Raw genomic sequence first — 16,303 nt, 5'->3', positions numbered from 1 at the left:
ACCATCTGGAAGAAGGGTGAGGAGAGGAAGACAGCAGCATTTGAGAAGAAGCAAGGACGACCAGGGAACCAGGTCAGAAGCCTCTCATGCTGCAGGCTGGTGCTGGAGAACAAAAACCAGGCATGAGTAAAATGCAATCATGTCACTTGAGAAACAAATATACGTGGTAAAAAGGGAGATTTGATAAACTGTGTTCATTTCCTTGTTCTATGACTGTTCATTCAGGGTTCAGAAGTTCAGCCACCCCAGCCACAAAAAAGAAAGGATTCCAGTCAAGTTTTATACACCGGATAGTTCATTCAGTTCAAAGCTGAAAATGAAAGTCCAGACCTGAAGAAAATTGGCAACCTAAGGTTAGTGGAACCCACAATTTGCCTGGAAATACATGAAGGAACAATATTTCAGTACTTTGTAATTATTAGCCTTAAATAAATACTGGTTCTTTTAGCCTAACAGCGCTATTGTTCATTTAAATGTTAGGTTTATTGCAATACTGCAAAAGCTCCTGTAAAAAAAAGTCAATTATATTTACCATACACCAAACAGATAGGCATTAACATTAGAACAAAAATGAGGAACTTCAAAATTAATTTATGCAGTGTAACTGACAGAAATATCGAAATATTCAGTATGCTGTTTTCAGCTGAATCTAAAGTTCTTTCTAGTGCTTGGAGAGTGTAAACTTTAATTTTGTTTAGAGCTTAAACATCTCATTCATTTAAATCTACCAGCTATGTGATATTCACATCAGATTTTGTCCTGCCAAAAAGATATACATCGTGACCTGTATCAAACAACAATCTTGTGGCCATAAATATAAGACAGCAGATTGATTAATCATAGTATAAAAGCAAAGTGTTGGGTCCAAGATGACTCAAGCACTGATTGCTATGGAAAAGCATAAAGTGAGAATGCCAGTTCCCAAGATTTTGGGACTGCAGAATACTATCTTTATTGAAGAGACAGAATAATCTATCCTCCAGGAAAGGCATCAAGTATGGGAAAATATTTCTGAGTTTAGATTTGGGAAGGAAAGTTGTCATCCAAACAGCATTGAATTGCAAAGTCTATAGGACTGAGACCAGAAAAATACAGTGTCTATGCATACATATATACATGCAAATATATGCATACATATATATATATGTTTATAAGTTTACTAAGTATCTACAATGCAAACATAAAATTAATGTCATTATGCATGCATATATATTACATATGCAGCTATAATACATTACAAATTTATATTGATAATTTAAATATATGGAATACCACAGTAGTATCTCCAACAGGTATTTTAGCTTCTATTTAAAGGCCAGCTAAGATATTTACCTGTTTTGCCTGCACCTTCTCGTTGTGGCAGCTTCTCACTCACTGAACCTGCAATTGGAAAAAGGAATTAACCATAAAAATCTTACTTTCACTTCTAATATGCTATTTAAGAAACACCATTTAGCTTGAATTATTCATTTTTGTATATCACAGCAATAAACATCAGCAAATTCTTCCTTTGCAAGCCAAAGGTTTTAGCTTTGCCTGACCTCTGCATTTGTGCACAATCCATACATTGCCAGACTCCATTTCCTGGCCAACACAAGACCTGAGAAAGAGGGAGCATTAAATACTATATAGACACAAGTCCAAGAACACGCTCATGTGCTGCAGGATGACCCTTTCCCTTCCCCACTGCTCCAGCAAGGACACGTTCTGCAGGAACCAGGAACCAGGCCTGGCTCAAATCAAAAACTGCCCCTTTCTGCTTTAAAGGCTTCACACAAACCCCTGTGGAAACCTTGTGCTGGTGTGACAAGGGGGGTGGCTGGAACACAGTGCCTGAGCTGGGCTCATGACTCATCCCAGGGCTGCGGCCCTTGGGAGAAGAGACAGCAGAGGTGAGAAGGTGGTCAAGAAGATCACAAGAGATGGGTTTTAACAGCTTATTCTACCAGTCTGGACTCCAGCCCCGCCCAGAACCCAGACTTGCTTTCAAGCCATCAAGAAATGGAGAATCTACTAATTAGTAGTTTTTCAAGGAGGCACTTGTCCCTAGGGTTTAAAATAGATAATCCTTCCTTATTTCTTGCTTATGCACCATTGCATTCATTTTTATGATTCTAATTACTAGACACTTTTAACAATTTGTCTCTGCTGCATTAAAAATAACCTTTAAAGGTGGTATTTTTCTCTTTGAACAGCCACAAGTAGCAATCAAGTTTTAAAAACATGAAGTCTTTCCATTCTTACAACACAGCCTCTTTTTACACACACCTGCTATAGTTAAAAGAAAAAATACCAAAAAACCACTCATCTGGCACATCTGACAGATGCTTGTATGTGTGTGAAATAATTTAGCTGCCTTGATTTTCTTAATTTATTCTCCCTGGAATAACTACAATCGTCATGTTTAAAAGAAACTAAAGAAAGCCCAAACCTTGCAGCAGAATACTTGGGTTCTAAAAGAACAATTTAAATAAGAGAACCCACTAAATCACAAGCCTTGCTTACCCTGCTGAACTGACGGTTACTTCATCAGGAAGTTTAGACAAGGAGGCTGCCAGAGGTTTTGTCATAATGCCTAACATTACAAATCAGCCCTGCTGATTTTAAAGCCTCCATAAAAGAATACATGGTAATGCAGCCAAGCTAGTAACCTTCTGATGGATTCAGCTCTTAATACTTCTTTATATATCCATATTACAGCTCTGTATATCCATATTAAAACATTCTTGTTTAGGCTTGTTTCCTTTTATGGCAATAGTGTATTTTAGTGTGTTTTCATTATAATACGCTTGAGTCACCAGAAATTCAATAAATTTAGTGATGCATCAATATTAACTGAGGCAGGAAAAGTAAAATTGCCATCACTATAGGAATTATATTCAAGGGTGTTTGGGAGAGCTTGCTCTAAATGGGCTCCAATTTTAATCCACGTTGTTCACTCTGAAGAGGAGGCAAATTTTGTATTTATGCTGAAGCCAGAAGATCTGAGTTTTTGGTGCTTGTCTTGCATTTGATAAAAGGCTCAGCTTTAACTCAAAGAAGATGTTCCAGTGTTCGGAAGTACTGCATACAAAATTACAGGTTTTTCTAATTGTGCTAAATGCCAGTGATCCAGTTTTTCCTCAAATTTCATCCAGCTACTATTAACTCTGTAGTTTCTGAATTTCATTTTGGTGCACAGGCTTAAAATTATAATTTTCTTGCAAATCCAGATACTTTAGGCCGAACTCCCACTCACACAAGCATTTTAAACACGCTTTTCATTTGTGAGTAGAAATAATGTCTCAGCAGGGGTAATGTGTGTGATGAACTGCTACTGATACTCACTCTGCTCCAGTTCAGCACCAGTGTTGTCACTCTAAGTACATTCAAACTATTAGTATAAACTGAACTCAGTTTATACATAATTTAACACATTGGTGAAATTTATATAATATTCTACATCTTAAACTAAAAGCAGAAATATCTTTCCAGATACATTCACATTACTTCATCTATACAAGAAACTGTCACAATGACTAAAATCTGGGAGAATTGAATTTGATTTTTTGCTCTAAATTTTCATGGAAAATTAATGGATGGAGGAAGAGAATGTCATTCACTAGTACTAAATAATAACTTTATCATACTAAATCTAATTTCAGTAAGAAATTAGATTAATTCTATGAAAACTAGGTTTACAGGGCTAATATTAATTTTTTAATAGTTTAGGAAGTCAACAAAAATATTCACAGAATTTCTTATGAAAGAAAACGTGTGCCCTTCATATAGTTTCATCTGAAATTTTAATGTATAAATTAAACTTTTCTTGTTGTCTCCAAATTCGAGATGTGTTATTGAGTTTGTATCTTTTTTCTACCATTTCCTGAATATATTTAAGGTAGAAGCACTTCTAGTTTAAGTGGTGATAGGAAGTTGCATTTGCAAGTTTTTAGGAAATTGTGTCTTCAACATAAAAATGAACCCCCATATTTTCAGCTAGGGAGGAAAGAAAACCAACTTACAACTTATCTAGAAGTTAGGTAATGCAATTGGCTTCCAAGTTTTCAGTACACTGTAAGCAACCAAATCAACACGTAAATAAATATCCTTATGGAATGACAGAGGGCAAGGAGGGATATTAGATTCAGCAGCATTACTTTAAGAGGAAGAATTTTGCACCATTCAAACTTGTACACTTGCTTAGCCATCTATCTATTTATATTCTGATTAAAAGGCAAACATATTTATGCCTTACTGTGTTGCAAACCCCACAATTCCATCCAATTTCACTCCAACAGCATGTGAGGAGCAGCACAATAAATCTTCCAGGGAATGTGATATGAGTTTTGTGGTTTGTGATTTTAGCATATCCATTTTCTGTAATTCTGATCATATGGGACTAAGCCATGGAAAAAAAAGGTCAAAGCCTATTATTGTCTAGTTTAGATAATGGTTTCTGATCTCCTACTAAAGCATATTTGATATATAATCAGTGAGTGCAAATATCAGGAAAGTTAAACTACTATTCCTATCTCCCTTATGGTTGTGTCTGACTGTGTATGTATAGACAAAGTACTAGGTATGAAGACAAAATATTTAGATGATTCAAGGATGGATATTTTTCTCCAGCTAAAAAAATTATTTTAAAAGTTCATTGCCTTCCCAAATATATTTTTCCATCGTATGATCTGATCATAATGCTACACTGGAAGAGTTCTGAATTTCTAAATGTACTTATCTGTATTTTGGCCATAAAAGATGATCATGCCATCTTAATCAAAAGGTAGCAAAGCTACTTCACAGGAGAATAAAACATGTCTCCATACCTCTGCAATCTCACTGTCAGGAGCCCAACATATTTAATAGGGCACAAACCCCCTACAATAGGCAAAGACTGTATTTTCCAAAGATAATACAACACCTGCTTCTCAACTTCTGCCCCTTTTCTCAGGACTCCCTGCTTATGTAATTTCTGTAGATCCCTGCAGTGCTGATAACAGAGATGGAGTGTTGTAAAAATGTCTTTTTTTTATGTCTGGTGTTCTTTAGTGAAAGTACTGGGCGAGATTCATCATTTTTAAGGAGCTTTAATTTTAATGCTGTCATGAGAATGTGTTTGATTTACCTGTCCCTCTCACCATTGCTCCTGTAATAGGGAAGACTATTTTCATGGAGTGGAACAGCATTTTGAGATTTGTCATGTATGTCTTAGCAGTACCAAATGTTGATGTGGGAAAAGCTGAAAAGGATGGAGGAAGAGTCTCTTTCAGGTAAACATACAGTAATTAAAGCAAAGGTTTACGTAAAACAGTTGGAAAACCCTGCATTTTTTAATGCTGCTTATGACTTCCATCCTTCCACTTCTTATGTCTCATACACAAAAGGCAGCTTAAATAAGAGCAAAAATAACAATTCAGTGAGAAAAAAAATGGCTCAGGCAACTGTTGTTGATGCATTAAAAAAATGTATGGGACACTTTTTGGCCCTAAGATAACTTTAGGAAACACCATGTTATTCAGCTAACCAACCTGAACAGTTAGGGAAATGTAGAGCTTGTTTTGCATATCCAGTATCACACAGTAAATGGGAAGGAAGCATGGATGGGGGTCGGAATTGCTAAACCAAACTCCTAACTGCCCATCCGAAATTCTGCTCAGTATTTCCTCTATTAAAATTCACGTTCTTCCAGACTGCCATGTTCTTTTTCCTTATTTCTGGGCATTCACCAAAGGTAGTTCCACTGAGGGGGAATGAAAGTCAAGAAATTATCCCATAATTTCAGAACACCACTGTTGATTAGACATGAATTTGAATCTTATCTGAAGCTGCTGAAGAACTAACCTAGAACAGAAAATTAACTGAATATTTTCATTAAAGCAAGATTTTTTCATACATTCCATGATAGCACATTACCTATAGGAAAATCATTAGATAAACATCTTAATTGTCTGTACAAATTCTCCTCTAATGGAAAAACGTGGCGAAAGAGATCTTGGGAGAAAAAGATATGGTACAGGCAAACTGAGAAATTTTTATAAATGTCTTTGAAGTACCTATAGCATCCAGCCTGCAGAATACACAGAAGCAGTGAAAATACAGAAACATGCTGGTGTCAGGATGCCACCACTGCAGGAGATCTGCCTGCATATCAAAAATAGCAAGGCAATTCCTGCATCAAGGCTAGCAAGACACAGTGTACTGGACTAACAAGGGACAACAGTATTGGCAGAAATGGCATCTCTGTAATACTAGTTGAAACAGGAATACATCTGCACAACTTTAGTTGACACACTAAAGTTTTGGTTATAATTTTTCTGTGTAGTCATACTAAATAAAAAAGTACAAAAGGGAATCAATAGTGATCTGGAAAACATCAACACTCTTGCGTGGAGAAATAAAACCCTGACTCTGTTATCCTAAACAGATGGCAATTTTGAGTACATACTTGGAAATGGGAGAAGGATGCAGTTGTGCATCAGACTTTCATTTTGCAATATACAAACTAAGTTTTGCTTTATTATAACCCATAACTTTCTGAGAAAATCTGTAGCTGTGTTCTCTGTTGAATGAGAGGGTTTCTCCAGATCTCTCAAAACTGAGTCCTTAGCAAATACCACTACAAAATCCCCTAACATTTCAAGTCTTACTTCCAAAGTCTGCTGTAGCTGGACTTCTTTCCTGAGGGACAAAGGAGAAGTGATAAACAGTAAAACAGGAAAACACTGATACAAGCAGGGGACAGACAAAACGTGCAGAGATAATCCCACAGGGTCTCATAACAACTGAAAAATTACCCACAGTATTTCCATGGATCAAAATTAGACTCTGAATACTCACCTGTGCCCCAGGGCAGTTCATTTATTTCTGAGCTACTAAATTTCATTTGAGTGCTATTATGACCTTCACGTTAGCATTTCTGTAAAAATAATTTTCCCTTCCATCCTCTCAAAAAATGACCTGAAGCAGTCTGACAGTTTATCTGCTAGGCACATGAATATACCTTTGAGAGGAACTAGGGTTAGGTTCCTGTAGAGATATAGAATAATTCTCATATTAATTGATTAATTATCTGGGAACTACACTGCAGTTGCTCCTCAGTAACACCAGCACAAATACAAAAAGTGAAAATATAGCGAATAATTCAATAGCATTTTGAGCCAAAATAGTGCCATGTGTTTGTTATAAGACACCTGACAAACAATTATTTATTGAACTTTCAGCATCAGCATAACCCTTTTTTCACTGATGTCAGTGAAAGGACAGGCAGGGATGAAGCTAAAAAGGGATTTTCCAGAGAAAGAAACAAAGGTGCACTCTCTGAGAAGCCCTGGCTATGGACATGTAAAAACAACTCTACTCAAAATTACACTGAAGCACGGAAGTGCTGTCCTAGCCAGAGCATCATAGAATCACAGATTGGTTTGCAAGAGACTTTTAAGTTCATCTCATTCCAAACCCCCTGCCATGGGTAGGGACACCTTCCACTACATCCTGTTGCTCAGACCCTCATCCAACCCGACCTTGAACATTTCCAGGGATGGCATATCCACAGCCAAAGAAGACACATCCATGTGTCTTCTGAAGATGCAGATCAGTCATAAATGATAATGACACTAAAACGAAAATGAATTTGCATTTTCTTCTATTTTAAAGTTTCTGAATATTTTATTTTATTTTTCACAATTAAGTCTTGTTTCACAGTGACTTTTCAGACTGGATTAAAAGGAATATTCTGGAGAGTATTATTGCTAGATAAAGTTCACCTACAGACAAGATGTGGAAAGATTCTGCAAGTCATTTTAACTAGAAAGACCTTAAAAATAAAAATACTTTCCATAAACTTTGCTGAACCTTCCACAGTGGTATCTTCCTTCCTCCATCTCTTTATTAAAAACATCAATGTTGTGCTTGAATGATTGAAGTAGATCGGGACAGGTAAATTCCCTGATCCACTTTCTTTTTCAGCTTTGTTCACACTACAGGATTGGCTTTTTAAAGCTATTTCTTCCACTTGCTGACAGAGAATTGTGCTGCAGCACAAATAGTTGTACAATAGCTAGAGTGTGCAAATATTTGTAGAGCTATTTCTGTACAATTCTCTCAACCTCAAGGGGCCTGAACAGTGATTCTGACAATCACACACTCAGGATTTATATTTATCATCAGTGTTAATGAAATAAGGTCAGAAGCAAACCCCTGAAAAACAGAACCTGTTGTCCTGATGAAAGACAAAAGGCAGCATGCAAGGCAGTGAGTCTGATTTGCCAGTTAATTTCTGCTGGCAGTTTTTTCATTTTGCTCTTAATACTTCAATTTATTTTTTTTTTTTTCCTCTAGATTGGGTCATTCAGGGAATGTGCTGTGGGAGTTTTTTTATTGGGCTATGTTACAAATGGGCATTCCCACTATGTTTTTTCCTGTTCTCTAAATATTTGAATTATCTAAAAGCACAAATCCCTCTGAAATGTTTTTGCAGTGGGTTTATGTGCAAGAGAGTTTATAACATGAAGTGCTATATCAGCAATTCAGTCACCTGATTTCATATATGAACACATAAATATGGTATAAATGACCACTGCAGAAAATCTTCAATAGCTAGATTAATGTACAAATGAAGTAGCTGGATCCCAGAATCACAGGAAGGCTTAAGGTGGCAGTGACCTCAGACTTCACGCACAGCTACATGAAAAGTTAGACCAGCTTTCCCAGAGATTCATCCAGTTGATTTTACCAAATTCCAAGGATGGGGCATCCACGGCTTCCACCACCACCTGTTTCTGGGATGAACCACTCTTCCAGTGAAAGCTTCTTTCGCTTAAGTCTAATCAGAAGCCACAGACAAACTCTGCTGTTCATGACACACTGTCATAACCGAGCCAGACAAAAAAGAATTACCTGGGCAGCGGGGAGTTTTGTGGGCCACAGCAGTACCACTGATGGGACGGCCATTGGGAGTGACACACCAGCAGTATCCAGTGTAACTGTGGCACTGAACCTGCCAGAAACAACAAAAATCATGTGCAGCTTGTCAGACATAAGCCTGTTGTCCCACAGCATTCATGGCATGTGAGTACAGAAACTTATCCAGCAAACTATATTGACAAAACCTAGAACAATAAACCACAATGGGCCCATCTCAGTCCTATATATCATTTTTTAGTATAAACTATATTTCAAGCTAAGTATGGTAGGTCCCTCAAAATCAAATGGAAGGGAAAACTATTGAAATATGTGATTGTTTACACCCTGTCTTAGACGAGTGAGGTGCAGGTGTTATAAAAACCTCACAAGAAAGTTCCTCAAGGGATACATAAACTGTTTCTGAAACAAGCAATCCAGAGTTTTTTCCCACATAGAGAACATAATGTTCCACCCACTGAAGGAGCAGGACAGAGTGCTTCTGCCAGCATTATTCATATCCCAAGCTGTCAGAAAGGAAACTCTTGGAATTCCACTTAGAAATCAATTGCATTATATTTTCTAAGGGCCAATATCACTTGTCTCATCATGCTTAAAAAGAGAAAAATTGTCTTCTGCAGAATTCCATGACCAAAATGCGGTACAGAGGGGACAGAAAGTGATCATGATTGGAATATATACTTCCGGATAAGCTTCTAACTGTGTTCCTTCTGAATTCCATGATCTAAGTGAATTAATCTCAGACCATATGCTTGTGAAAAAATTCAGCAGAGAATAAAGAAGGATTCTGTATGATTCATGATTTAGCACTTAAGATATGGACTGCAGTCACAAAATTTCTGGTTCAAATCAGGAACAGATCACAAATTCCAAGCATTTTACCATCTGATGAGTATTCAGGGGGCTACAAGGATGACTCAGCTGCCTCATCCTAGAAGAACAGGAAGTGTACTACATGAACAGTGGGAATGTTTGACTCTTTTGCTGGCCAACTGTGAAAAAGAGAACAAGAACTCGACACATAACACAGATTTTCCTTCCATTTTTTTTGATATGTTGGCACAAATTACATTTAATTTTGAAATTACATTTCCCTTCATTACATTTGTCTCTTCCTCACCCTTTTCAAACACACATACTCTGACTTTCCAGACATGCAAGACACTGAATAAAAAATTTTCAACCTGACTATATGTGCCGTCATCGTTGCATTCTGGGATAAACACTTGCTGAAATTCTTTACGAGCTTGTTCTTGGGTATACTTCCTCTCAGCCACACATCTGGAAACATCTAGAGAACGGGAAGAGATAAGTCAGTTGGATGACGCAATACAAAGAAAAGATGATCACCTATATTATGAAGAAAACGACTTAGAGTCATGCAAAGAGAATCAGAATTTTAGTAAATGAAAATGTACAATCAACTTGAGTTATTTTTAGGGAAGAGAAAAAATGCAGGACAATTTCTAGGCAATAATCCATAACTGGAAAATGAAATGGAGAGATGCCTGGACAGACAACCTTTCTGTTCGAAATGCCACCAAGGAGTAGAAGCCCAAATAGGGCTTTTCCCCTCAATTTAACACTGTAATAACTGCCACACTGCACCCCACAATATTCTTTCAGAACTGGTGGCAGCAACTTTCTAGTGTTTCAGGAAAGGCAAAGGAGGCAACAGGAACACATCTGCCTTGTACTTTCTACTTACTGCAATTAGACAGCCACTTCAGCCGTGGCTACAGACGTCCCCACCAGGCTGGTAAAAAAAATATATACATATATATCTTTTACAGTGGAGGGACTTATTGGGAGGGTGATTAAATAATAATTTTGGACATGAATTATTCACATTATGCTTAAATTTAATGTCACAGTTTATGATTTAAGTGTGGGACATCAAGTTTACCACATGATCCTTTTTTGTCCACTGTGAGGTTTCTTGCACCATCTCCTTCGTTACTTGGTATTGGTCTCCACCCAAGAGATCAAAGAGCAAACCAGTCAGCTTTAATTCATTGAAGTTTCTATTGTCTAATAAACTATTTTGTTAACTACATATACTTTATTTCAGTTAGGCAGCCAAGAGTTTAAAAAAGACACATAACATAAGGTGTTGTACCTTTTACACTACAAACTTTAGCAGGTTGCTGATGGAGAATCAGAACTTCAGAATCTGCTTGAGCTAAGCAATTTCAGGATAAATGAGAATACCAGGCAAGCTTAAGGTAGCAATAATGACTTCAAGATGCGACTGCAACATCTGAATTAGAATGATTTCAAACATACAAGCAGAGAAATTTGCTGCTTCTGATCCCTATTTGGTTTAAAGACTGTTTGACAGAAACTGGTTAATCCCATTTTAAGGCTAATACTGTCCAGAGATTACCTGTGAGAAAGGGGTATTGTGATTCATTAATGCTTGTGCAGGTCTTCAAATGCATGGAGACAGCCTTTCTAGTCCATGCAAGTTGCAAATTGAACAGAATCTGAGCAGTGAGTCAACAGTACTTGACAGAGGTTTGCATTCCTAGGAGCACACAGGTGAGCCAGCTGAATCCCCAGTCCCTGAAGCACCCTCTCTGTGCCAGTATGATCCAGACACACATTCACAGAGTCAGCCTGGAAACTCAGTGGAATGGCAGCAGTTCCTTTTTACAGGATAAATCCTTCACTTGTCACCACCACTGAGCTTTGGACAACTCACCTGTCACATGAGCATTAAAAAAATCCCTTCAAGTCATGGGCAATCTGGTGTGGAAGTGTGGCATAATGAGGACAGAAACTTGTCTTCAGCATCTATATTCTGAAAACAAAACTGGGGCCCCTTAATTCTAATCTACCTATTTCCCTCCTGATCTTGGATTCATGTGCACTAGTTCTGCATGTTACTTTACTCTTCTCAAAGGAGCACTCTGAGAGTTCATGTTGCTAATATGCCCCAAATCCAAACAGTTTCTCTTTGAAAAGCTATGTTTTAGTCTCAGCATCAACTGATTTATGGTGTTTCAGGAGGGATACTCACCAAGATGCAATGATACCTGAAAGGGACAGAGAAGTTCAAGCATCCAGAAATGTGAGAAAGAAAAATAATAAGGAACTGAATTAATTTGTATTATGGCATTTTAGTAGTTTCTTTCTCCAAGGGAGAAGTATAGCCAATGTACTGTGCAGCTCAGGTAAAATCTGTTAATGTGTGCACTGCCAAAGTTTTTTTGGAGAAAAAAAAAGGAAACATTTAAAGCAAGCTTTGGTGTCGTAAGCATTCTTCTGAGCATGGTTTGGTTATACAGTACTTAATAACATGTGGTTTTAATGTAGCTAGTATTTTAACTGAAAATAAATCACTCCTTTGTTGGACCTCTGTCCTCGTTTTTCTAGAATGACATGTGGTTTAAATGTCTAAAAGGAAAAGTGATATAAATTCCATCACATAAGATCTCTGGTATAGTACCAGCAGGGTTGTAAATTATCTTCAATAGCTGAATTATCATGAAAATATGCCAAGAAGAAAGAGAAGTTCTCCAAAATTGTCCACCACTTGTTCCTAAACAGCCTGATGCTCTAAAGGCCTCCCATTCGTGGATGATCTAACATGCTTTAAAATCAACAGTCACCAAATTTATTGGAATATAAAATTCACATTTGAAGTCATATTTTGTATTATATAACCGTGGAAACATTTTAAACCTGTTGGGCATTATTGTGCTTCAGTATACACAAAATAAAACCATGAGGAAGACCTCCTATCAAGTCAAGCATCTGAAACTGTGTAAAGTCAAAATATTATTTCCAGTTCTGGGGTTTTTGTATTTTGCTGAGATATTACTGCAGAAGAATAATTATGACACAGAGTCGAGGTCTAAACCTGATAGAAGAAATGTAATCGGTGATTAAGATAAAAAGAAGAAATACAAAAACATTCATACTCAGAATATTAATGACCATTAAATTATTAGTTCAGAGGAGCTAAATTCCTTCCAAATTTAAAAAAAAAAAAAAAAAAAAAAAAAAAAAAAAAAAAAAAAGATCCCTGAAGAGAAAGGAATTATAGTATTTTCAATAAATTTGTAAAATTACATCATCTGATCATCTGCCTCTAAGCCCTGGTTTCAAGGCCTTCAAAATCTGTTGCATAGCTTCCAGCAATTTTTCAAAAAAAAAGAATTCAAGATATTTATGGGCTATACATTTTTGCAAAATAACAGCTGAAAAAGGATGAAAAAGATTATTTCCTGACATGACTGGGAAAAAGGCTGAAACATGAGCTCTCATCAAAATGTCAGACAAGAGATAGTTGTAGGGAAATCTTGCAGCTCCTAACATTCATAAATAAGTGATGGGTGACATCCTAATCCATAGGGAGAAAAACCTTCCACATGGCCATTGCTCATGACCATTCAGCAAAGGCAAATCTGGGATTCACTGCACCAAGTCTCCCTTGACTGCACCCAGAAAATTCTCGTCTACAGCCCCTTCTGTGCTTGCTCCTTGTAATAGTGCAGGTAATGAAAATGCCTCACATGAATATCAAATTAATAGGATGAGTCTAGACTTATGTGGTTTGCCAGAATTTACATAAATCAATCAATCCATCTAAGGGGATGGGTACCAGTAAAGTCTCCCACACACATATTCAACTTTGCTATTTATCTAGGACAGGAATCACTCAGATCAGGATGGACCCTGATTATTTTGAAATGAAGATCAAGAATGAAAAGTGACAGGATTGACCTAGTACCTTTCTGCTGATTAATCAGCCCACAGCTTTTGACTTTTCAGCACTGCCCCAGACAAAAGCAGCTAAAGTCTTATGAGGTGAGCAGTGTCCTTCTGGTGACAAACCTGAGAGTGGAGGGGACTCTGAAGCTGCAAGGTTTGGGAAGGATGACAAACACTGTGTAATGCTGTAAAGCTTTATTTTTACTTTTTTTTTTTTTTTTAAATCTGTTTTTGTTTAAACTTTTGGAACTTTATAGTGGAAAAATAAGGGGCTTGAAACTGTTATTGGCTTCTTAGTAGAATTCCCACTATATTTCTCATCCTAACTGAGCATTAATAAGGAAGCCAGCAGGCTCAAGCTGGATTCCGGTATATGACCTGATGAAAAGACCATTTGGTTCTAAGACCTGTTAAAATCTGGCTGAAATGTGGTTTAATTTGCCTATAGTCATACGATGAGAAAAACTAATTTTGCGGACATGCATGTCCAGCTGTAATTTGGAATTGTGTCAATGACTAACTCAGTGAGACTTTATCCTCTCAATTTCAGGTAAATGGTTTTTTTCAACCCACAACCTCATGGGGAATTGGGGAAAAAAAATTTATATCTCCTGGCATAGAAATTGAGCATGAAGATGCATGAGTTTACCTTAAATCAGCTCACTGGGACTCTGTTAGCTGTCAAACTGTATTGGTACAAGGCTCATTGCATTTTAGCACAGTATGTTGGCCAGTATGTGGATTGTACCTCTGTGACTTAGCACTACGACTGCAAAAGCAACCAAAGGTTTAATAAAACAAACACATCTTGAGGGTACAACAGAAGACAAAAAGGGGTGTATGGGAGTGGACAGAAATACACAGAACTTAAGAGAGTGCAGAGTTGTAGCTGTTTGGACAGGTCTTTCTGAATTGACCAATTCTGGCTTCCAGGGGAGACCAGTGACCAGAAAGTACAAGCAAAATAAAAAGTTATCTTAATTCTGATCTAAGTTTCTCTGTGCAACAGGGAAAACATTCACCTATGAAGTGGTGCCACTACATTGCTGCAGGATCTTCCTGAGATACCATTAAAGTCAACAGGAAATTCTGAAAACAGAGTTAACCTCACAAACAGCACCAGCCTGACTTGGAACTAATCTCATTTTATGCTTTATTTCCAACAATACAGCTCCGAAAACACTGAGCTTCAGGGAAGAAACATGCACCAACTTCAACTCTGCTGGCTAATCCTTGAATAATATATCAAACAGAGGGAAGTTTACTACTGCAGAGTTTATAACAATGACACAAACTCATCAAGGGTGTAAACGCCACCTCTAAGGTGACATTCAGTAAAATTGATTTACAGGAATTTTGGAGCTCTACAGGGAGTTCTAACTCAGATTCTCTCATGGAAAAGTAGCAGCTTGCCAAAAGCATAGATAAATCTCTTGCAAAGATTTCAATTTAGTTCATCCGGTATTTCTTGGTTTGCTATGTATTGCAGTAAGAATTAAAATACCTTTCTCAATCCCAATACATGGAACAAAATTTGCTTGCTTTGCAAGAGATTACTGTGCTTGACACAACCTTGTTGTATATTTATGCAAAAAGTACACTTCATCCCTTACTTAGTTATTTTATTATAGGTGGAATATTCCATTGATCAGGAATATTCACTACTTCATAAGAACTATATATAAAGTGGCGAACTTAATCATTTGAAGGTTTCCTTGAGAGCTTCCCACAGGCAGTCAACTCTTACACTAAAGAGAAAGCTTTTTGAAAGTCACACAGATGTGAACAAGCAGACTTAGTGCAGACACACATAATCCAAACACCTTTCACTGTTTCCCTTTGCACCTCTGTTTTGCCAGAATACCTGTCTCTGCTTGTCCTTAAACTTAGAAACATGCAGTGCAACAAGCTATTTCAGTTTAGCTGTTCACCTGAGCACTTTACTGAATTTTCCTAACAACAAACCAGAATTTATTTCTGCTTCTGTCCTTCTTTCCCACTGCTATACCCTTTTGGTAACTGGTAGCGATACGATAAAAGTCAAACAGTCTTAATTTGCACTTAATTTAGCACAAAAATTTTATTCAGAGCACAAGACATCCCTTAGTTTATATGGAATAAACCATTCATGAAAAATTCCCATTATATTTGACTTAGGTCAATGTATATTGTGAAGAACTAATCTTGCCTAACAGCAAAGCAGACAAAAAGCTGTAGCCTCCAGTGATAGGAAACATGTAGCAAACTATACACGCTGAAAGTATCAGTTTTAAAGATGGAGAGATATAAGCATCTGGGGTTGGAAGGGATGTCAGCACAGACATTTAGCCTGACACAGCCATAAAATAATGACTTGCTGCTTCGTGACAAGAGCTGGCCAATTCTTTCACTATTTATTTTTATAGCTGCTTTCTGGATTCAAACAAGACAGCAAAGCAATCTTAGCCTAAACTCTCCTCTGTTGGCATCTAACAGAGAGATCAGACAGAGCCAGGCAGCATGGGGTTTTTTGCTGTTTTCTTTTTGCTATTGCTTTTTCTCTCCCACCCCCCCCCCACCCCCCCCATTTTGCAACCACACAGCAATTTAGATATCTAAGCTCTAAGATAAAATAAGGAATGCTGTGCTGGATTCCCTCTTGGCACACTATTTCAGTTTCCTAACAGTTGCATTTGGAGAGATA

The 16,303-nt window shown here is 37.3% G+C and overlaps 1 protein-coding gene across 4 annotated transcripts in view; it reads right to left on the bottom strand.

Annotated features, from left to right (window-relative positions):
- SMOC2 (SPARC related modular calcium binding 2) overlaps window positions 1–16,303 on the bottom strand; it is a 139,616-nt gene that overhangs the window by 71,701 nt on the left and 51,612 nt on the right. For all 4 annotated transcript variants that reach the window (XM_066178712.1, XM_066178713.1, XM_066178714.1 and 1 more), the window contains exons 3-5: window positions 10,086–10,192; window positions 8,878–8,977; window positions 1,333–1,380 (exon numbers count right to left, since the gene is read on the bottom strand). In XM_066178712.1, coding sequence (XP_066034809.1) covers window positions 1,333–1,380; window positions 8,878–8,977; window positions 10,086–10,192 — 255 coding nt within the window. The remainder of the gene's footprint in view (window positions 1–1,332; window positions 1,381–8,877; window positions 8,978–10,085; window positions 10,193–16,303) is intronic.

This window comes from Chamaea fasciata, unplaced genomic scaffold, assembly GCF_029207755.1.
Source record: "Chamaea fasciata isolate MVZ Bird 193981 ecotype frontalis unplaced genomic scaffold, bChaFas1.0.hap1 SCAF_3, whole genome shotgun sequence".
Taxonomy (NCBI): domain Eukaryota; kingdom Metazoa; phylum Chordata; class Aves; order Passeriformes; family Sylviidae; genus Chamaea; species Chamaea fasciata.
This window is presented reverse-complemented; position numbering and strand designations above follow the sequence as displayed.